Below are 23,713 nucleotides of genomic sequence, written 5' to 3' on the forward strand. Positions count from 1 at the left end.
TATAACTTATGTGAAGTCCTGGGATTTGCATAGCAAGATAAGATTTGAAAAAAAAAAAAAAAAAAAAAGTGTTATGTTGCTCCTAAGTGAGAAAGAAAAAGAACACAGTTCCTGAAGAGCAATCAGACTGATGTTTTTGAAATGAAAGATGCGTTTTTTTTCCAAGCTTTTCCAAGCTTTTCCAAGCTTCTTTATTTACATCAGAAGACAGAAAACACTACCTATATTTGTCCAAATCACTTTCCCCCTCTTACCCCCAGCTACGCTTAGAGGAAAGACTATTACCCAAAATCACTGAAAAAATTGTTCTGTTTACTGACTTTTTTTTTTTTCCATCTGAATCAACAGCTTTGTTGTGATCAAAAGTCACGGATGCCTGTCATAAATACAAATTATTCCAGCACTTTCTCAAAGCTATTAAGAGAGGGGTTAAATGGAAAATAAAGTACAAAAGTTCATGAATCTGGAGGCACACACTAGGATATCTGTTCTTTGCTTTGCTATCCTAAAAATGACTTTACACACAAATGACTTTAACAGATTTTCTGCAGTGTGGTTTGCAGTTTTGTTTTCCATTTTTTAATCTCTCTGTAGAGGCCTCCTGGAGCTTTTTCTGGCTGCTCATGGCAATATATAGCGGGTTTCAAAATGGACTGCAAAAACAAAATTGATTTTCCCAATGCTGCTTTAACACTCTCTTTCAAACATAATGAGTCTGAAGTTGTTTACTGAAAACATACAGGAAAAAAATCCATTTTTCATAGTTTGTGAGGGAACTGAATGGCTCTCGATGGATCCTGTGACTCCATTCTCATTCACCAGCTCAGAAACATATAAAAGACCACAGGTAAAATACTACTACATTCTTCGCAATTCTTCCATCTGCCATTCAGCATCCTGTAGAGTCACTCCTTTCTGTTGGGAAGAGTTCCCAACTGTACTGGGCTGCTCACGTGCTCCAGCAGAGAAAGGCGGCAAGCTAGTTATGCCATCTGAAACAGGAAAAAAAAAAAAAGGAAAAAAAAAATATTTCTAAGGGAAAAATATTCGCCAAAAGGTGACTTTCATGCCCTAAGGAATCCATAAATTATGTAAACCTGAGTTTGAGGCCTTATAGGAGTAGGATTGTTATTGTTCTGTTTTACAGTATTTTTAAGCCACATTGCTGCTGATACAGATTTCCCAGAAAATGAGTGAAATACTACAGACTTCTTAAAATAATGCTTGTGGTTGGATAGACAATGAAGATTTTTTTGTACATTTACATATTTACTTATTTTTATTTCAGGGACGTCAGCCTAAAGCTCCCTACCCTATATCTAAACAGTGGGGCTCTTTCTTCATGGACAGATTGCCAGGCCTGGAAAATGCAGAGGAAACCTTAGTTCGCACATGGTCCTGTAAATGCATTAGCACTTACAGCACTATCGCAATCCCTAGTCTTGAATCAATAGCAGGTAAGTTGAATCAATAGCAGGTAAAGAAGACTTTTTTTTTCCCTAGTGAACATGTAGTATTCATAGTAACTTTGTCATATCATTGATTTATTTTTGAGATTACATGTATCCAAAGTAGATTCAAAAATACTCTGTTCCTGTCACACAACAGGTAACAGACATGTCTGTCAATTACTTTGATGTTTACGCTTTTAATAGTTTTCTGCTACAATATTTTTTTTGTTCTTTGTGTCTGCAAATATTAGTGTCTGCTTAATTAGAAACAGGATGCAATATTTAACAGATTGTAGAAGAGTTCTTGAATTTGGATTTCAGGAATTCAGGATTTCCCCCCAGTATTCTGTGCTTTCTCCTTTCAGTGGTGAGCTACATTTGGAAACAAATACAGGCAAAATTACTTGTGTTGTTTTAGACTTCAAAATGTGTTTCTCTTTGATCTGGCTCATCATCCTTCCTTATCAGCTCCCTTACCCCATTACAGTTGAAATGGAGATGAACAAACACAAGAATGTAATGAAGCCAAGAATGCCTAGGACTGTGCTTCTCTCTCTCTCTCTCTCTCTCATGTGTTGTGTTTGAAACTGCATCATAATGGACAGAGATTGAGTCTGAAATCTACTCTTTATCTGGAAAAAAAAGGCCATTACAAGCAATGCCTTGTTCCCCCAAAAAATCAGCTAATTGAGAAATGAAATTAGTTCAGACTTTCTACCTTTTTCCATCAGGGTTGTGCCAAAGGTGCAGTTATGACTAATCTTCTGGGTTTTGCTACTGTTTATCCCCGAAGGGGCTATGCACTAGTTTGTACGCTTTGTAGCAATAGCTGTAGCAGTAATACTGCAATTAGCTTTGCAACTGCAATATGAATCAGTTGAGTACGAAGAGGTGGTGAAGATCTTACATTTATCTATTCTCAATCTATTATTTTTCCTTACTGAACTTTGATGCACCATATCTAAAGGAATAAACAAATTATAAAATGAATGAGGTGCTTAGCTCTGTGAAGACGACAGCAACTGTTTAGTTTACTAACCCCTCTGCTCAGCATCTGTAGCCTACTGCATGCACAAGACCAGTGAATACAAAGTTCTTCTGAGAGAATATATCAGACTTGCCAAGCAGTTATTTCTGTAAGAAAATATATGATAAACCTGTTCCTTGCAACCACATTCTACATATCTCAGTATATTATAAGGATATCTCAAAACAGAGAACTCATACAGTGCCACAATTTATATATGCTTCTGATATTTACTGTGTTGCAGTCTGTATTTCAGCCTAGAGGTACAAAGCCCAAATATAACAAGGGAAATTGCAAAAAGAGAGGTAACTTCTGTAAAACTCCTTTCTAATATTATTTTTTTTCCAGAGCCCTTCTGTAGTTTGCTTTGAAAGTGTTGGCCTAGAGGAAATATGTGGGTTAGCTATGTTCTGTGAAAATCCTCCTTCCCACCAGCTAAACCATAGCTCATTCTGCACAGCTAGCAAATGCTGTAGACCACAAGCTTATCAAGAAGTTCGCAGCTACAAGTGAAAGTGTGAGAACATTAGTCATATATGTGGAAATTATTGACTGAAGTTCAGGAACAGCATAGCTGTCTGTTCCTTCTCATTTTATCAGCTGTGGAGCCCCTGCAAAGCTTGTTCCTCCATCAGGAAGGATGCTGTGTGCCTTCTCACACTGCCTCTGACTGGCACTGGGGCAAGGACCAGTGTCTAAGAAACTTATACCCCAAAGCTAAACGACAGCAAATGGAGAACTAACATTTTAACTTGCAGCTATGTGCCTGAAAACAACCTCAAAGCTGAATGTACGAGAACATCTATGGTATCTTACAGAGAGAGGTATTTCTTGTTTGTTTGTGCTAAACGCAGATGTTCATTATTATGGATGTTGAGGCATTCCTGACTCTTCTCAAATACCTTGTTTCACTCCTGTCACAGCAAGCAGTTAGAGCCCCCGCTTTGCCAAGCCCTGAAGTTTTTGGCTGCAGTTTTAAGTCATAGCTTAGCTGCAGCTATTTTGGAATAACTAGCTAGAAGAGATTCAAACGGGTTATATGAGTTTGATGTGCCCCAGCTTTTCCTTTCCTATTCATGCATTTTAATCACCAGCAGAGGACTTCCCTCTGCCAAGCTGCACAAACACAGACCCTTCTTCAGTATCCTTTGAGCTCAAACGTGCAGCTGCACTGACCATATGGGTTGAACTTTTGGCTGCCAGGTGGGCAAGCAGCTGCTTTGTTCCTGGAGATGTTCAGCAACCTTGTTTGAGTTGTGGGCTCACTGCTGCTTCACTGTTAGCAATGTCCAACCTGAGCTCTGGATGTTCATACAAGCAGTAGGCTGGGCTACGTACAAATAAGTATCCTAACACAGTGGGATCTGCAGAAGTCTTTGGTGAAAGCCAAACAATTGCTGCTAGGATAACTTTAAAATACACTTGACTCTTGTTCGGACACAATATGTATCTGTACTTAAGGAACAGCCTGATTTATTTCTCCAGACAAACTTCATTGAAAAATATTATTCAAAAAAATAATCGACATTATTCAAAGGAAGTAAATACTAGTGGTGTTTTACAAAAATCACTGAGTTTTCATCAAAAATCATATGAGAATTCTTTTGAGTTAATAAATTCTTTTTGAGTTAATAAGGCTCTTTGAGCTTGTTTCAATTTTTTTTTAGATACAGGAAGTATGTTAAAACTATATAAAAATAAGCTGTAGATCTGGACTGAGAAATTGCAATAGAAACAACTTTTAGAGTTCTCTTTTTTCACCAACCTCTTGTGAGTTTGGTGCAGATGCCTTCTAATGGTTTCACCTAAAGAATTTGCACATGTAACTAAAGGGAACAACTTGATACTTACCAAAGAGCGTTGTAGGAAAAGGGCTCCCCAGGGAATGCTGCTGTTGCAGTTTTTGGCCATTCAAAGTATAAAATAACAGAGCATATACACTAACTGTGTGTGTAATTAGCAAAGCGACAGCTTGGTGAGAAAAAATAATCCAGTTCATTCTTCATTAGCTTTCTGTGCTGAATGAATGTAGTTATTCTTCTACATGTTTGTCCTCATCTTTAATTGAAAATTCAGTATCTGACCCAAAAGGGGGTTGCATTCAAAGATGTATCAGAAATTCTGAAATCTAATCACATACCTACCAAGCAAAATATTAGTAGGATTGTAGATTACTGCATCACAGCTTGTCATCAAAGCAACCCTGACAGACATTGAAAAGGAATTGGCATTTTCCTTGGGCATGGAAAACAACATTTTCTTTATCATTAAAATTGCCTAAAGGACAGAAAGAGTCTTCTATAATAAGTTCTGTGTACTTTCCTCAGTTTGGAAAGGGAACCAGATAGAGGTAAAATAAAACTCTTCATTTAAATTGTTATCACCTTGACATTAAGATGATATTTAAAAAGTTTAACTGAACAGCAGCACTATCACTATATTGTTGTAATAGTAAGAGGAAATGAGCTAAGTTGAAAGTTTTCTGAATATTTCATAGTTCATTTATGACCTAATTCTCCTTCCCCCTTTCAGTAAGCAGGAAGATTTTTCTCAAGAATTTGAAAGCTGAGGAACTCAGAAGCAGGAAGGTTTTTCTCAAGAATTTGAAAGCTGAGGAATTCATGATTATATTGACAGAACATGGTTAATAAAATATTAGAAGCCAACACTCCTACTCCTGTTCTCAATGCCTCATTCACAAGTCCATCTGTTTCTTCACTTTTCTGCTATTGAATCTCTCCTTGTTTACAGCTCCCTCACAGTTTCTGACCATTTTCAAGCACAATGATATTGTAAACCAGATTTTCCAAACCAGGATCCATTACCATGGGAATGTTACATTTTAGCTCACACATGGAAATTGAAAGGTGTAGAGGTATGTCTGAAAAAAAAAAAAAAAAAAAGTATTTAGTATAAACAACAGCATCTAATATACCATCCTCAATTACAGAAAGTTTGATTTGAGCCAGGTAGAGGCAGGTGCCCTTATCTGTCATACCTGCATAACCCGAATGGTACCTTCAAGGAGCAGGTGACTGCTACTCTGTGGCCTTTTCATCAAAAACGTCTGTGCGTATGTGCTTATGTGCTTCCAGATGTCTGTGTACATGATATGTCCTGTGTCGTGTAGATATTCCAACATTAACCGCAGAAGATCCTTCTGATTTATGAAGTATATCAAATACAATTCATATTTTAGCTACTGAGCAAGTTTTTGTAGAAAAAGTCAGTAAAATCACCAGCCAGTGCTATCATTTCAGACTGATATTTGATTAGTGATTGTGTGATCCCAAGAATTATATGCGTATTTCAAGCTTTTACTTTGAATTTTTTCATGGTTGGAAATTTTTTTTAAAAGTCCCACTTCACAAAATTCTACAATGAGTAACTGTTGAGTTTTAGAGTTTATGAGGGAATTCTGGTAAGTTTGTTTTGTTCTTTTTTGCAAAGAAAAGCTTGAGAAAGTGGGCCCTGAATCCTGGTAAGGAGAACTCAAGTAAAACTTTTTTTTTTTAATTTCATGATTGTTAACCTAAGTTCCTGAACTTGTCTCATAACCTCTGAACGGTGAGGTTTGTCATTAAAAAATTACTGCAAGCAAGAACTGAAGATTGAGCAATGTGGCAGTTCAAATCAGTTGCATTTCAAAGAATTAGTGCAAAAGTAAATTTCTTACGGACATAGTTCTTCACACTTTGGAAATGTGATAACCAAGCTTACGTTGCACATGAGGATAAATCATTTCTTTAAATTTTGTGAGCCATACGAAATCTTATCATATCTTGCCCATATGGGTACATAAGTTTTTCTTTATGCCTTATTGCTATTTCAATTGGATAATGCAAGAGAAAAATCTCTGCTTTAATTTGCCAAAGCTGTCTCTTTAAAGAAGCCTATGGACCCATGCCCTGCCTCCTTGTGCAGGAGTTTGAGTCATCAGTCTGCTTGCCGTATAAATATAATGCTGAAATTGCCAGTGAACCATAGCAAAGGAGTTCATGTTTCTGCTTAGAGTTGCAAATTATCTGCACGATGGAAAGCAGAAGGCAGCTGTGGCTGGGACACTGGAGCTGGCAAAGTGTGTGTCGCAGATACATGGTTCTGCCCATCGCATGCTGGCTGCAAGTTGCATTCAGCTCATATTTTAGTGGTCAATGTCCTTGAGTAATTTATTATTACTACAGAAGTCAGGAATTTAAGCATGCAACCATGTATAACTTGTATATCCTGAGCATTACCATTTGTAATCATTACTGACACAAAACCAAAAATAAAAAATAAAAAAATAAAAATCACCCATATTATAATACATTAGTTGTATGTTTTGTCATTGAAATTATGTCATTTAATGTCAAACCTAGATCCTATTAAAATTAAATTAGTATTTCCTGTAATCAGAGGGATAATTATATACTCTTACTTATTCAAATAATACAATAATGGCATAAAATTTACTTAAACATATGAATGTATCTATATTACAAATTACATGTTAATTATCAGTAACCTTTTATACCTAATGCCATAACTTAACAACCATGCTTTTACTTATCAGTTTCAAGTAAGAATGTATCTATGCTGTATCTTAGAGACTTTAAGTTTAACAAAATACTTTGAGGATTCAAACTTCCTTTGAGGCTTAGCTGCTCTAAGGAGCATTTGCTACTAAAAGACCCAAGAGATCATTTTTATAACAACACTTTTTATGAAAGAAGTGCATTTTAAAAAAAATGTTAGACATATAGCAGCACAATTTCTGTTGTTTTTTTTCTTCTGGTTCTGGTGTTTTGACACAAGTGAAAAAATTGGTAGCAAAGATAATTTACTAGAGAGAAGAGACGTATTAGCAGCATCTTGCTCTGAGTCTGTGTGTAAATTGAAAAACATCAGATAATTTAAATCTGATTCAGCTTTTCCAGGAAACTAGTTTCAGTGTTCTCAATTTAAGAGACAGAGAAATACACTCAACACAACAGACAAATATAATGCATTTATTTTTTCAGCTGCAAAATATAGCCAAAACCAACAATAAACTGCATTTCAACCATAACAAATTATTACTCAGTAAATCAGAGATAGTTTTTAAAAAGTCTTCTGGACCCAGCATTCCCCAAAGGTTCTGAGAATAGCTTTTACAAAGGAATTAATCAAATTACTTGGTAGTAATTTTAAACATTGAAAGGACAATTTTCACCGTATTACAGTTTGGTCAGCCCTTCCTTGCTCTTCCAGAAAGGTGTGTTGACTTGTGCCCTGAAGGCTGTGTCAAGTCATGCAGAACCCAAAAAATTACTTCCTAGCCAATAACTGACAGAAATGTTCCTGCAATCCCTATTCTGCTCCATGAGATGTCAATGCACAGCCACCTCTAAAAGATTAAAGGGAAAACTCATGAGCAACTCATTAAAAAAGGGGGAACCACTCAGTCATTTCTACTTTAAAATTATCCTTCAACTCAAGCAGCATAATTTCATTTGCAGGCTGCAATTAAAGCTATAATTGGGTTTTGACTAGATCGCAGGCTTATGGGGTGGTTTTAGGTTGCTTCTTTAAAAACACTGATGGTAATACAAAGTGTTGCTAATTTTTGAGTGTGGAAAACAGTGCAAATAGCTACCAAGTATTTGAAAGACTACTTTGACTAGAATGGAATTTTACACGACCTGCAATCTCACATATATATTAAAAAAAAAAAAAAAAAAAAAAAGAAAAATGTTGCTGGAAACCTTTATGTACCCTGGATTGTTGCCTAACCTATTCCCTCAGGATTAAGATGGAAATACATTGAAAAGAACAATGTAGGCTTTGTCTTCACTGCTTAAAAAGCTTAATGTGTGTATTTGTTTGGCTTTTTACCTTTAGGAAAGCAATGTTTTTCACCCATCCTGAGGGAAAAAAAAAATAGGGAAAGAAACCATTTGTTTTACAGGAGAGGAAAACGTGAGAACGTTAATCCAAATATAGACAGTGAGGTTGATCGCAGCATTTGCCTCAAAATGAAAGTACATTGGCTTATCATCACCACATTTTATCTTGATATAGCTCTCGTGCCTTTACAGTCTTAAAATGCAACTTAGTTATTTTCCTTCATCAGAAATGCCTGTACTGTCAAACAATTGCTTGTTTTCAGGCTACCTCCTTTGGCTTACCACAGAAGCCGTTACAACCTGCCGTATGTCCAGGATGAGTCATTCAAACAAATTACTTAAGTGAACTTTTTGGGAAAAGACTAACACCTGCTAGTGGGATCTTGGTGTTCTCTTAGGATTTTTTTAGATTGTCTCCATATAGGTAGTTAAGAATATTATAGTCTAATATTTTGATCACTTCCAGATCAAACAAAGAACTACACAGGACTATTCTGTCAAAGGATCTCCAAAACTAACCATTTAAACTAAAACAAACAATGGCAAAGGAATTTCTAAGGTTTTTCTTCCCTGCAGACTTTATCAGGCTCAGATGCAAGTTCAGTGCATGCCGTGCGCACATCAGTTTTGCTCAAGCAGGGGTCAACGTCCCTCAGCCATAAGGTTGACCCAAAGTAACATAAATCATTACTCCTCAGAAAACTGCAGTCAAACTAAATGCCACAAGCAATCACAACAGTCAAGGTGGGAAGGTCTTTCCAGCACCATGTTGCTGATTTTTCCCCAACACTCTGCCAGTGAGGCTTCTGCTTCACATTTCCCAGCAGCTGGCCACCAGTAATTTCTCCAGGTTCACTATCTTCCACATTAGATGAGACAAAACAGCAACCAGGAATAACCCTGGGTAGCAGCACAGCTCTTCTTTAGGCCAAGGGCGTGCTATAAATGTCCTCTGACAGAGCAGCAGGCATGGTCTTCAACCAATGCACCTGTGTTGGCAGAAGCTCTTAAATGGGGGCAAGTAAAGCAGCAAATCTGCACTTTCACTAATATCAGTATTAGTCTTTATTCATAGATGCTCAGGAATAAACTGCACTGGCTCACATAGCCCTTTGCAAGTGCCTGCTATTTCCAAACTCAGAAGTTTTATCACCTTCCTTCTCCAGAGCATGCCTCTGCTGCCAGCCCTCCCATTTCCCAAAGATGCGCAGAGATGCTCTCCCTCCTACTCTTCCTCTTCCTCCTCTCTAACTGTTCAGTCACAGAGTATGCAAACAGCAGCAGTGACTTTCATGTAACTGGTAGAAGGAATTCTGGCTTCAGGATTGGGGGAGCGTTATGTTAATACAGCAAACATCTGATCTTCTGTTTAGGAAAATCAGCCTTGGAAATTTTGCTAAAAATAGCTGCTATCTGATAAATATAATTGTGACCTTGTTTTTTTTTTTCTTTTTGTTACTAGTACACTCCCTCCCTCACATACTCAGGTCTTGCTGCAAGTGCTGTTTTGATTATTATAAAATACAAATAGGTCAAGAGATAGAAATACTTAATATTTTTAAAAAGACCCTATACCTGTTACATTTTACCTATAGGGTGGCAAGTCACAGAGTAGTTCACTTGACAGCACAACCAAACTGTTCAGCTCACCTGCAGCAGTTGTGCTTATTCCTCTGTTAAGAAATTATTTTAGAAATTATTATCAATAAGAAAAAAGTATTTTCCTTTTTCTTCAACAGCAATTTTAAAATACAATAAAATTTTTATGGCAAAGCTTCTAAGCTAGTGCAAATTACTGGAATTCCTGTAAAAGCAAGAGAATTAATACTGGTTGATGATATGAGCCTATGGCTATACCATCTGCATGCTGAGCCATGTCGTCAAGCTCTGTGTTCTCTTTTACATTTGCCACCATTAAGCAGTTTAAAGGTTTTTAAAGTTAAAACTCGGGTATCACTGAAGAGGTTTTTGTTTTCCTTCCTGTGTCTTTTCCTTGGTAACAATCAGGAGAACATATCTGGACTCAGTTAAGAATACAATCCTCCTGTTTACTATGAGGTTTCTGCAGCATTTGGCTCCAGCCCTGCTGACTGACCTCCAAGAAGAGAGGGGAGTGGGGAGTTCTGCAGGGCATCGCACACGTCACGGGGACGCTGCTATGGTGTCACGATTAAAAAATGTTGCTCTCCTTTTGCTGGTCAATATTGCAAAATGCTTGATGACATTTCTTCTGTGTGTTTTGGGAGAAATCTGTTTCAGTCTTGGACTGTGCTTTTAATTGGAAAAAATATCTTCCACCGAAAGAGCTTAGTTGAGATTATATTTGTTTCATGTATTATTTGTTCAAGGAAATCTCAAAAAAAAAAAAAAGATTAGACGTGAGTACTGAGTTTATCAAGCAGGCCTATGTCTGGATTAGATTATAGTTGTCTTCCAGTCAGTTACTCAAATATTTTCCTGATCACTCATCTAGAATATTACATTTTCCCTTCTTCTTGTGGTTTCCTCTTCCTTCCTTGTGGCTACAACACTAGTTTTTCTTCCAATAAAAGCTTTTGGCTTTCAATCATTGGCTTACACTAACCAAATAGCATACAGACACTGAGACATTGTCAACTTAATAAGTATGAAATAAATCTATCCATATCACCTAAGTACATGTGTGAATATGGATATGCATAAGCATCAGAGCACAGTGTTGTTGTAATTGATGTCACTTAATAGCTGGATCTTAATAATTGGAATACAGCATCTTAGTAACTGGAATTGGCCTGGCAGTGGTTACTGTTCAAACGTCATCATTGACATTTTATTTACACCAGGGCTGCTGGAGTCCTGCAAGCAAGGTAGGGCTGGGCAGGAGTCCTTTGGTGACCTTCTGTGGTCAGGCTAGGCATGCAACCCATGAACGCTGCCCAAGCCATTGGAAAACACTAGGAGCTCTGCCTGAAGGTTGCAAAGGCAACCAACCAGTGTTCATCACTCACTTGCACTCAGGCTCTGGAGTGGGAGCAAAGAAATTCAGGAGGCTACATCTAGTAACTAAAATTGCTGTAGATATAGAAAGAAACATAGAACTTGAGAACCTCCATGTGTGGCTTTTAGGAAGCTTGGCTCCAAAAGTGAGTATCCTATTTGTCTTAGGAACAAAATGTGGCTTGTGGAATTACCAACATATGACAGAAAATTTCCAGGATTTAGGTCCCCACCCAGTCTCTTTGGGTAAAGTCAGTTAGTTCTTTCTTCCAACCTCAATCTGTTTAGTTTGTTTGGGTTTGATTTTTGTTTTCCTAGGTGAGCAGCAATAGTAGATGAATTCTGTGTTGATTCCATTATCAATGTAGGTTAGCACTGATCAGAGCCCCACTGTATGTAAGAGAGGACTGGGTATGTGGCCCCTTCCTAATGTACAACTCTCCCTCAGGGCTGGATAAGAAGGGGTTCCAAAGTGTAACGGTCTGCCAAGACAGCAGCAGTTGTGAGTATGTATGGTAGCAGAACCTGAAGAAATTTACTGGCAAAGCCGCTAGGAAATCAGTCATTTTGGAAATAAGCACCTGTTTGTTTGGGGTTTTGTTTGTTTGTTTGTTTGTTTTTGTTGTTGTTTTGTTGTTGTTGTTGTTGTTTTAACTGAGATTTGTTTTATTATCAAATGCTGTTTTGTTTTGTTTTTTGTATTAAGCTGTGGCCTTTGCATGCCTTTCAGTTTAGCAAAACTGAAATGCTCAATTCTTCTCAGTGTCATCAGTGATAATATAAAACTCGATACAAAATGAATTGCAAAATACAAATGTCCAGGAGGCAAACTCAAGACCTTTACTGTAGTTCCTTGTTGATGAGCCAGTACTGCTGGAACTCGTGTTACAATTGCCACTTACATCCAGAGAAGATGGACTGAGCTTTCATGTATAATTCACGTGAGACCTTTGCCTTCCAAGGCAACAGCAATTTATTTGCAGTTGCAGAGTTTTCAAAGAACTTACTTTAAAAGAGCTTACAGCACTCTTTACCAATGACATTTTCTGGATTTCCCTTTTTTCATAAATTTTACATATCCCCAGTAAAATTCCTCTTTTTTCTTTCCCTGTCTACTTATCTTTCTTCCTCACTGTGTTTTATTTATAGCCACTAGGACTCCAAGTACATATTTCTGGATCAGTCTATGGCTTTTTCATAAATATATCACACTGAAATAAAGCAATAGTATGAAGTGTTCCATACTCAGGGGCAAAACAGGTGCAGCAGATGCAGCAAATGAAATAACTGACAAAAACAAACCTGGAAATACAGGAAGATTTCCCTATGTTTGTGACATAAAATCTGCTTAATGGGTGAAGAATAGTATCAGTTTTATGCTTCACATAACTTTCAGTGATGCCTTAGACAACGTTGTTGAATATGGATACCTTCTGTTCATTTTCCAAAATCTTCCTCAGACGAAAACAATATTTAAATGGACAGACTGGGTTTTGAATATGTAAAAATGTGATTATTCTCTGTTGGGGTCTTGTGCATTGTATATATAATTTATTCAGTGTTTAAGCTGATTGTTTAAAGCTAGTTTACCATGACATATCAACAAAATTACCATTTTGATCCAACTTGTTCCTTTCTTAGATTTAGATTAGATATAAGGAAGAAATCCTTTACTCAGAGAGTGGTGAGGCACTGGCACAGGTTGCCCAGAGAGGTTGTGGATGCCCCATTCCTGGAGGTGTTCAAAGCCAGGTTGGACGAGGCCCTGGGCAGCCTGATCTAGTGGGTGGCATCCCTGCCCATGGCAGGGAGGTTGGAACTAAATGGTCTTTAATGTCTCTTCCAAGCCAAACCATTCTGTGATTCTGTGATTCTTCAACATAAGCAAACCTGCAGCTCATCTCGCCATTTATGGTGCTCTGCTTAAACTACTCTTGAGAGACTCCAGACTGCTAGTATAAAAAGATAGTGAAAGCTTTTTTAAGAGAATAATTGTATGGCATTTAATTTTTATACAGACTCAGCAGTTGGTAACATCACTGGGCCCTCAGTAGGCTAAAAAACATCTGCCTGTTCTGTTGTGCTCATAAAGAGCTCTAGAGAATCCCTTGACTAAGACAAATGAGATAATGTACTTCTTTGACAAGTTGAAGTAACCCACTTAATAAAGCGTAATTCACTTAGAATCAACTCTCCTCCCATTCCTACTTTATTCCAGACAGAATCTGATATATCAGCTGAATCTAAATACTGATTTATTTGCTTTAGCTGTGTTTAATATGGTCTTAAAGTTGCAGATCTGGATGCTGACCTGGTGTCTGCATTGAGTTGCTGGTGAAACAGAGCTAAACTTCCTGTTGTTTCTGCCGAAACTGCTAAGATTGTATTTTTCTGTTTCACAAAAGCAGCTTAGTGCAAAAAAACTTATAGCATGTAGTAACTGGATACCATCAGCCCAAATGTATTCCAAATAACAAATAACAAAAAACAAAAACCAAACAAACAAACAAACAAGAAATGATCAGTCTTAGCAAGGAGCTGTGCTTTTTTTTTTTTTTTTTTTTCATTTACTAGGAGGGTAACTGTTGAATATAGTTGAATAAAGTTTTATTTGTGTATGTATGTGTGTCTTTTAATTTGGTTTCTTGAGCTTTGAATAAGAGGTAAGTATGAAAAGTATCAGTTTCCTGGCTATAAAGGGAAGAGGGGGAGGTCACTGCTGGCAGTAAAGACTTTAAAAAAAAAAAAAAAAAAAAAAAAAAAAGCTACAGAAAAGAAAGCTTTGACTGTTCAGAACTGTTTAAATATATTCAGTGTTTTTTTTATGGACTGGAAGTGATGAGTATGCCGAGTTACAAGTGCACATTTCTAGGAACATTTGACACAAAATGATGGTGTTAACAGTGGACGGCAAGAAAGTCCAAGAGTGGGTGCCTTTTGGGAATCTTGCTACAATAGTCAAACACATACACACACAAAATAAAAATAAAAAATAATTTAAAAAAAAGGTTTAAAAGTAGCCCTCATGAGTAGACTGCTGAGATAGAAGAGAAGGTAACTTGAAGAACTTGAAACTGTTTTAGTGGGAAAATTCCATCTAGGCTAATGAAGAATTTTGTTTAATTTTTAAGCATTGGTCTAATCATTTTAATCATTTTCTATGACTAACATTATTTCAGCAATGAAGGAGATGAATATCCTTTACTGCAGTTGAGTAAACTCTGAAAGTCTTTGGACAGCTGAAGATGTCAAATAAATATGTAATCATGCAATCTGATTGAGTTCTAATACCAGTAAGCAAAGAGCTCAAGGGCTTAAGAAACACTGCTGTTCACTCTAGGCTTATTTTTTATGTGATACGGACTGTGCTGCTAATCAGATGTGGTATATTTCTATCTTTCAGATTTACCACTGGATTATAGATTTACACGATTTTCCTCAAATAGCTCAGCAACTGCTGGGTACTATCCAAGCCCTCCAAGAGCCCTGCTGACAAGTGAGGAGTCAGTGACTATGAAATAGGTTGTTGGCTTTTCTTAAATAACCCTGTGGTCCTTTCTTAACTGCTATCAAGTGCTCATTTGTGAAAATGGTGTTTGATGCTTCATAAAATGGAATGATGGATTAAAGCAGACTGCTGTGTAGACTTGTGTTTCCCTTCTTTCTCTAATCCAGCTGGGACAGGTGAGCGATGCCTACTTCACTGTAAATCCCCTTACCACCACTACCTTTCAACACAGTTATTGGCTTTTTCCATGCACTGCCCAAATGCTTTAAGAGAAATATTCTGTTAATAACTTGTCCCAAGTTACATTCTAAATTTTCAAGGATATTTTCTATGCTATGGCTATTCGAGGTGGTGTCGTTGCTGCTGTAAGTCCCAGGAAAGACATAAAATTAGACCCTCAACCATATCCCATTAAGAGTTACACTGGAGAGCCCAGGTTATCACAGTAGATCAATGTTTTGCAAGTTCTGATGAATTTATTTTCTCGCTATCTGAATAAAGAAGAAAAGTACTGTGACTGTTCTTGAAGGTGTGGAAACACCGAGGCCCAAAGAGAAAGATACATCATAGCCGAAAAGAGACTTGAATGGAATTTTGGCAGCTAAATACAGAATTACAGTCCTGAAAACCTTGGGCTCATGCTTTGTATTCCTGAAAGTGCCTAACCACTATTTCAGCAGTAAGATTCTCTACATGACTCCTCCTTGTCTAGCCTCCAGTACCTCAATGTCAGAGCTGTTCTGCAGAATAAGGGAAACCCACGTACAGTACCCTTTTCAGCTGGAGTGGCCTCAAACCCACATTTTCCACCTTTCTGGAAAATTCTTCCAGGAGTAGGAAGGATAGAGCACCAAGCTGCCTCCATCTGCCTTTGCTAAGCGCAGCCTAAGCCCAGAAGAGAAGAGAGTTTCAAGGCGTAGGCTGAATATGTGTTTTCTTATCAGCTCATTTAGACAAGCAGGCATCCTGTTCTCTGTGGATTCACTCCAAAGACATGGTTCTCCAACGTCTTGATCAGGGAACCTTTGGCACGTAGCAGAGGGTGACTGGTGCAAAAACATGTCCAACACATTTGCTTAGTCAGCAGTTTGGTCCAGGAAAACTAAGGTGGCAAAATTTTGAATGCATTTCCCTCCAAGTTTAGAGAACAACGCACAGAAACCTTTTTCTTTGCTTCAAGAAAAGCCCACAATAAGATGTTACTTTCTTAGGCCCATAAAATTCTCAGAATGGATTTGACTTGTAGTAACTCCTAACTTGTGTCATCAAAGGTCACTATTTTTGCAGCTTCACCAGTTAAAGTATTTTGTATCAGGAGCAGACACAAACACCATTCTGCCTCATTTCAGAGATACCAGTCTTTGTTTCCATATTTTTTCCTACCTTTGTTTCACTTATATAGGGATGTTGTTTTAAAATTCCTGCATACTTACAAGTGATATGCAACTTTTCCAGTCTAATAGTTAGCATTGATTTTCAAAAGGGAAAAATAAAACAGATGGGAAAGAAAAATAGAGCAAAATTTTCTTTAAACAAGGTGGGTGAGGAAGGAAAATGAAAGTGTCATTCCTCCTCATAAACAATAGGCTGAAAATGTTTGACTTAAGAAAGTAACAATAAGTAAAATGCTTGTGTTTATTTTGAAATATTTAAATTAGCATCATCTTGGGCCACAAATCTGTCTCAGCATAAGGGTATGATTTGCACAGAGCAGAGAAAGACTCAGATTAAAATCTCAGATCCCTGATTATAGCATCATTTGAAGTTCTGACCTGAATCAAGTAATCCTTTGCAAATAATTTCTAACCAGGTTGCAGTCCAAACTAATATTGTGTACCCTTATGTTTTTGTTGTTCTGAATTTGAAATTGATTTTTAGAGGTTGTTTTTTTTTCCTTTTTTTTTTTTTTTTTTAAAGAAAATTAATTAAAATTTAATGCCTAACAAAAATGAAAACCAGCTAAGTCCCTGATTCCTGGTATCTGACTTTTTTTTTTCTTTTTTTAATAGAAAGGTGACAGATTCTAAGTCTGAACACAAACCTTACTAGCAAAAATAAATATTCAGACTTAGCTGTGCAGTGGCAGAACCCGCTTCTGTCCAATGCTGTCACTTGCCATTTATATTTCCTGCCAGAAGGATCACTCACTAACAGAGAAAGAAGTTAACAACAAATGGCTACTGTAAGTATAACTCCATGTGTCTGAGGTTGCAGAAAAAGTTCGGAAAAATTGTTGAAGTGTTTGCCAAAAAAAAAAAAAACAGAGTTCCTATGAAATCAGTACTTAAGGACTCTTATTAAAGACTCTTATTAAAGAATCTCAAAAGATATTACAGGTCTTATTATAAAGCCCTCTAAAATGAATCAGAACATTTTTGTTTAGGTTGAATGAAAAGGTTTCATAAAGCCAGACAATTTTTCTGGTCTTTGCAAAAATATTTGTCATCCCAGTATTTTTGACTCAGCCACCAGCTTGAAAAGTTGCCACGTGCTCAGCAGTGCTGATGGAGAGAGGCCTGGCTGCCTGAGCAACTGCAGGAGTGGAGGCCGGCAACAGAGGACCTCCAGGAGGGCCACTGGTGCTGCAGCGACTGGGCAGCTCTTGGGAATGGATCTGGCATGGAGACCAGCGAGAAGAAATGCTGACGGCAGAAAATCGGTAGAGCTGGCCACATTGATCAAGACACTGCAAAGACATGACCTTTGCTTCTTTCTCTCTTTTTTTTTTTCTTTTTCAATTTGAAGACTTGGAAATCTCATACATATTATCTTGTATTCTGCTGAGAGAGGCCATTGACAGAAAGATGGCTGAAGCGCCTGCAAAAGTATCTTAATTCCTGGCAGGGAGCTATAAAGTTGAAAAGATTCATTAAACTCAGCATGTCTGTTTATATAGCCCTGAAAGACAGTTTGGCTTAAAACCTGAAATGACTAACAATTCTCTTTTGGCATCTGCTTTTGGTACATGTTGTAACTTCAAAATAAAGAGAATTTATTTCTGAAAAAAAAAAAAAATATATATATATATGTGTGTGTGTGTGTTTTCTGAATTTACTTTATAGCTGAACAGCAGAAAGAAAAAAGGGGGACTAGGTCACTCTAAATCAGTGCAAGGAGAGGTCAGTGCTGCAGCCTCCAACAAAGCCAAACTTTACCTACTCAAAATAACAGATAAATAAATCAAAAAAAAACCTGGTATAAATTAATACCTTTAATAAGGTAATACCTTTAGTACCTATAGGAAACTTTTGCTTTGATAGAGAGCAGAGTCCACTGTAAGCGTTTCCTGAACAGGACTTCATCCTGGAAACTAAAGGCTTCTTAATCCCCAGCGAGTAAAAGTTAAACAAACAAATGCAGACAGCTTATCTCTGTGGTAGACCCAGGGCACTGCTAGACACGGGCGTCGCCGAGGCTGCTGGAGGCTCTTTACCTTGGCTGAGTCCCACAGCTGCCCGAAGCCCAAGGCAGCAGTGCTGGAGCAATTCCTCTGGGAATTCCCAGGAAAATCTGTTTGCTTGGGTAAATCGTGCTTGAGATAACCACGCTGATGGTAGGCACCAGAAAGCAGCAATCCTAAAACTGATTTAAACCTGCAAGTAGCAACTAGATGTTGCCCCGGCGGGCATGACAGCTAGAGAACTAACCTACCTGGGGAAATACCATTAAATAGGGACATGATAACACAAAAAGAGGGGTTCTGATGCAGGTATGCACTGGGGTGAGGAAGGACTGTTTGACTTTGTCAGATCTGGCCACAACCAGGTTGCAGACCATGCTACCTACCCTCAGTAAAGGCTGAGTTGCCACATACCACAACTGAGACTGCTCTAATTCAAAACCGTTCACTTCTGTTTTCCTGTGAAACGTCATTCTCCTGCAGAAGACTTGATTTTCTTCCCAGGAGTCCTAATCTAACCTGACAGAGGCGTGGGGTAGGGCCAACACCTATTGCCCTATCAAAACAAACTGTTTCCAGCCTGGCATTGGAGGGGTTCTTTTTCCTATGGTTGCACAGTCACATTTTCTAACTGTGTGGAATAATATAAATTAGTAATCATCCTTTCTTACCATCAATGTGATTCTACATTCCTCACAGTGGCGTTGTTTGAAAAGTGCTTGGCTGTGACTTGTCCAATCACATACCAAGTAAATATTGTAGCTTCAGCTTTTAAGTCTTTCCTCCTGGGACCAAACATACATTAAATCATATCAAGTCAGATGGCAGCAGAGTGTAAGAACATATAGATTTCTACGGAGGTGCCAATAGTCATAACATAATGGATGACCTTCAATGTCAATGTTCTTTTGCCACCACAGAGAACAAAAATACAGTAAATGTAAAACGTGCTTTTGTACACAATATTGATGTTTTATAGCAGAGAAAGTTCCTCAGAAAGTAAGGTTTAGAAATAAGGACAGTACTGTGCAAAAATGGTGATAATGGTGCAGCCACAGACATATATTGTTAGCAACCACCCAAGAACCACCCCTTCCAGCAGCCACGCAGGCCCCCAGGAAAGGCTCAATCCCATTACCAGTCCTGTTTCCTGGAACTCTGTTTTCTGCAGTTCATAGTAAGTGCAACATCAAACCTCCTCAGTGACTCACAGGAGAGAAAAAAATGTACAAAAAAAAAAAAAAAAGGAGGTTGTCTTCAGAAAGATTTCAGTGAAAAGAACAAATCCTGCTTTTCCGTAACTGTTATAAATAGAAATGCTTACTTGAAAACTGAGCATGGATGAGAGCCAAAATAAGATGGAATCCAGGAAGTTAAACAGACTTGGAGATGTCCAGCTTGAAAAGCTTGCCAACATCTTTACAGGGCAAAAACTGTGGATTCCTGTGTGCAGGTCAATGGACTAGTGTTGTGGCCAGCGTGACTAGTCATTTTCTTGAATGTAGGATGAAGGTCTAAGGGAAATCTTTTCAGGATGAGCTGGGTACCCACAGCAGTTCTCTGACAAGCATGGCAAGACCACAGAGGTTTTGAAGCTGACCAGATGTCACAGTTCACAGAAGGGCAAACATCTGAATCACCGCGTCTAACTTCTGCCCCCCCCGTAGCTAAACCAATTTAATCAAAACTGTGCTAAAAGTCCCTCGTGCTTCCCACTCACACTGCCAGAGCTCACACGTCGTTCTCTCACACATGGTTATAACAGCTTTTAAATACTTGCACTGAGGTGAGAAACCGTCTGAGCCACTTCAAAACCATGTTATGCCTTCTATCCTTTTGCAAATTAGAGGGTGCAAGGCACAAAATGGCAGCGGCACAAGTAGAATAGCAGGCTGTGCACCCACCACAGATAGATGGCCCAGACAGAGACAGTTCCCTCAGACGGGAAGGCATTTCAGTTGACTACTAAATGTTGAGTGGTTGTATAAAACACTCAATTTGATCTCCTCTTAAAAGGTTGAAGAACTTATGGTCCTTTTCAGAGTGAAGAAAACAATCACAAAATATCTTACACTCTGTATACAGGATGGAAAAAAAAAAAAGGAAAAAAAAAAAAAAGATATTCTTGCCCAAAATTTATGAGTGGTATCCTGAGGGTATCTTTTGGGAAAACAAACAAGTCCATTAACTTTCAGTAGGGCTTGTTATGTCACAACACAAATGCAACTCTGAAAACTGTGACTCCATGTGCTTAATAAATTTATATTTAAAAGATCAACTTTTAAAGGCTCCACCAGCACTGAGGAATAAAAGTATCTAGGTGAATATAGTAACTCTGTTCTTGCCATATCTCAAAATAGTTCCTGAGAATTGCAGTTTTCTTGCAACACAGTTCCCTGGGGCCTCAGGCCCACATTAAGAATTTAAGTGGGTGCTGAGCAATCTATAAATTATATTAGTCCAGAGAAAGAAGATGACACCATAAATTTTGTGAAAATGATGTTATGAAATGAAGAGAAAACAACAGTTTGTCCTATACTGCACAACGCTTTAGAAACATCTACTGGAGGGCTGCTATTGAAGCAGCTGCAGCAGTGTTGCAAACCAAGAGCAGCAGAAAACTTTTATGCCCATTTTCTCCCTCAAAGCTGTCCAGAGAAAGGGTATGAATGCCCACTCATATATACATATAAACTGACAGCAATTAAGGGCAAGGACTCCATGACCAGAGAACCCAGAACCCAAGGAATTGAGGGAATTATCTGCATTTCATAGGAGGGGGGGAGGGGTTGTTTCTACTTTTTTGTTGTTGTTGTTTTTTATGTCAGTTAAATAAACTCATCACTTTTAGGCAGCAAGCAGGAAAATCTCTAGATCAGTAGTAACAAAAAAAAAAAAGTAAACAGAAAACAATTGTGTGAATTTCAGAAAACAGATTTGATAACAACCATTAATATGACTGTAATTAAGTAGATACTAAAATTACTGTAAAAAGCATGTGTATGTATATATATATATGTATGCATATATAGTTGCTGGGCTCCATTATTATGTTTTTTGTTATTATTAGTAGTATTATCTGTAAATAGAGTTCCTGAAATGAGTTTCTAGTGCCTGTGTTTGTGTTTGATCCAATATCCCACCTTGGAGTCTTGGCGGTAACTGGCTCGCAGCAAACCAAAGTGAGATGATTATGAAGAGAAATGGAGATTCAGCAACAGTTCAAATGCAATCTCTAAGCCACACCTTTTTCGTTGACACATCTCTAGCGTCAGGAGGAAGAGAGAGACATGGGAGAATGAAATGCAAGTTCTGGGGCTCGGAGGGAAAGTAGGCAACTTTTAAGCATTTTTATGAATTCCAGCAGTTGTTTAGTTGTCTGCTTGGCTTTCCACATATCGGGTGACTCCATAAAATAGGTGGATTCAAGCTTTAAAAATTCCATTCATTGAAAACAGTGTGTTACAAATGGAAAACATTATTGCAACATATCTGGCATCCAGAGAGGGAGAATGTGGCTGTCGGCTCTAAGGGAGGACTGATGAAGCTTGTCTGTTGAAGGTTTCTCTCGGTATGAGCATTAATGGTTTGTTCTCCAGTGGGGATACTACTCAGTTTATAACACCGCAGAAATTTGGAAGGAAAGATGTTGACATGTTGAGAGAGATCACATATTTGACAACATAAAGTAACAACAAGTTTGGCTGAATGAAAAGCCATATGGTGCTGGGTCCCCCCACTCCAGCCTGTTCTGATTGTCATAAGAGAAAAGGAAGGGCAAGTGCTAAAGGAGCAGGACAGTGAGGGAACGTGGCAGCTGCTAGGCGGAGATAAACCTAAATACAGTTGATGTCTACAGCAATGCAAAAGTGGTAAAACTGATATTGTCCTACAGTCACCATAATAGACTCTGCTGCTGTAAGACAGACACCAGATGATACATCTTATTTTTATTGCAAAGAGGTCTTCTCTGGTGTTTCACAATAAGCATCTGTGTACCTGCTTTATGGCTGCTATCTGCCAGAGATGTCTGAGGACCATGGGTCTGTCTCCACTCACCAGTGTGTTACCTCTCCTTGCTGAGGTAACAGGTGTTGCATCTCCCCATTCACTAAGAAATCTGCAGGAATTTTTTCTGATCTGACTGTCTGCTGGCCTCAGGCTAAACCCGTCTGAACACATGGTGAGAGCTAGAAAGAGGGAAAGAAAGGAAATGTAAAGCAGAGAAAGATGTTCCATTTACATACAAAGAAGAGCTGTTTAGGAAACACAGCTGGTGCCTTCCCCTTCCAGCTACAGCACTGGTACTTTGGACATGTAAAGGAGTAAAAGATATCTGTGGGACAGAGAGAAGCATTTCCAGTGTGTAGATGTAGCAGAAGACGGAGGAAGGAGAAGCATTTATTGGTATTCTTCCAATCCCATGACTGTACCTGGCACCTGATAGACCCTAAGAAGCACCTGGCTAGATGTTCCTGTGAAAGAAATTGCTTTGCACCACACTACGTGCGCCGTAACCAGAAAGGTATCTTAGCAAGCTTAGAAAAGATTTCCAGATTTCCAATTCTTTCTGATTCTCAGGGCTGATTTCAGGCCACTCCTTTCAATTACTTAGTTTTGGACCTGTGTCTATTTCTGCCCATTGCCTGCACAGCGAGCCAGAGCCCCAAATCCCCGAGTAGTAAATGGTATGAATCACGCAATACTCTCATAAACTTGAAGGACATAGTAGTAACAACTAAAACTGTCTGGTCCACACCCTGCCTGGAAAAGAGGACATAGCCAACATTCCCCCACATGAGTCTGCAATTAGGATAAGTTTTGAAAATTAGAGCTCCCTTCATGTGGCACTAATACAGTCCAGGGGGAACCACTGGGCCAAGCAGCCCAGACCAAGGAGGGCAGGGTGAGCATTGTGCAAGGATGCAGATTTGCAGTTCTGCAGTTCAGCGACAAGAGGCTGGCCTAATGCTCTTGTACTAAAGATTTCAGCTCACAAAGCTGAGAACAGAAATCATCACATCTAGACATGAGAGCTGAAGGGAACACAAGGGTTACAGTTATAAGAAAATCAATTGTTTTGGGGAATTAGTGAAAGAATCTGGAGAATTTTGTATTTTTCTCTCTTTTCATTTGAAGAGTTTTGTCACTTAATAAGAAAAGTAGAAGTGTCTCTTACATGGAAATTAGGGACTGAACACTTCACACAGAATAGGACTTCATAGAGAGGGAGGTACTTGAAAAACAAACAAACAAAAAAAAAAAAAGAAGAAAAATAAAAGGAGAAGAATTGCTGTTGCATAGGCTTGGAAGGAAGACAGATAAAAATGGCCAAGACTGTGTATGTGAAACAGACAGAAAGACATACAGCTTCCCTCTGTAAGCTAGCATCTTCAGTCCTAAAGAAAAGCAACATCCCCGCATTTTCACAACTAAGTAAGAACCAAAGGCTTTAAAATGTACAAATCATCAGCAGGCATTTCA

The 23,713-nt window shown here is 38.3% G+C and overlaps 1 protein-coding gene and 1 long non-coding RNA gene across 3 annotated transcripts in view; one reads left to right on the forward strand and one right to left on the reverse strand.

The window, feature by feature from the left end:
* Window positions 1–14,945, forward strand: part of NT5DC1 (5'-nucleotidase domain containing 1) — a 150,941-nt gene extending 135,996 nt beyond the window's left edge. The window contains exons 11-12 of the mRNA XM_040554366.1: window positions 1,289–1,457; window positions 14,725–14,945. Of these exons, the coding sequence (XP_040410300.1) occupies window positions 1,289–1,457; window positions 14,725–14,843 (288 nt within the window). The 3' untranslated portion in view covers window positions 14,844–14,945. The remainder of the gene's footprint in view (window positions 1–1,288; window positions 1,458–14,724) is intronic.
* Window positions 174–21,986, reverse strand: LOC121068809. Of its 2 annotated transcripts, XR_005819097.1 has the most exons (6): window positions 21,373–21,602; window positions 18,901–19,014; window positions 9,921–10,018; window positions 5,477–5,638; window positions 5,304–5,359; window positions 174–992 (listed from the first exon to the last, which is right to left on the reverse strand). It is a non-coding gene; the product is annotated as an uncharacterized LOC121068809 (long non-coding RNA). The 2 variants fall into 2 exon arrangements; XR_005819098.1 differs by lacking the exons at window positions 9,921–10,018; window positions 18,901–19,014 and having other exon boundaries at window positions 21,373–21,986.
* Window positions 21,987–23,713: the final 1,727 nt, after the last annotated feature.

The sequence above is a fragment of the Cygnus olor genome, chromosome 3 (genome assembly GCF_009769625.2).
Source record: "Cygnus olor isolate bCygOlo1 chromosome 3, bCygOlo1.pri.v2, whole genome shotgun sequence".
NCBI lineage: Eukaryota > Metazoa > Chordata > Aves > Anseriformes > Anatidae > Cygnus > Cygnus olor.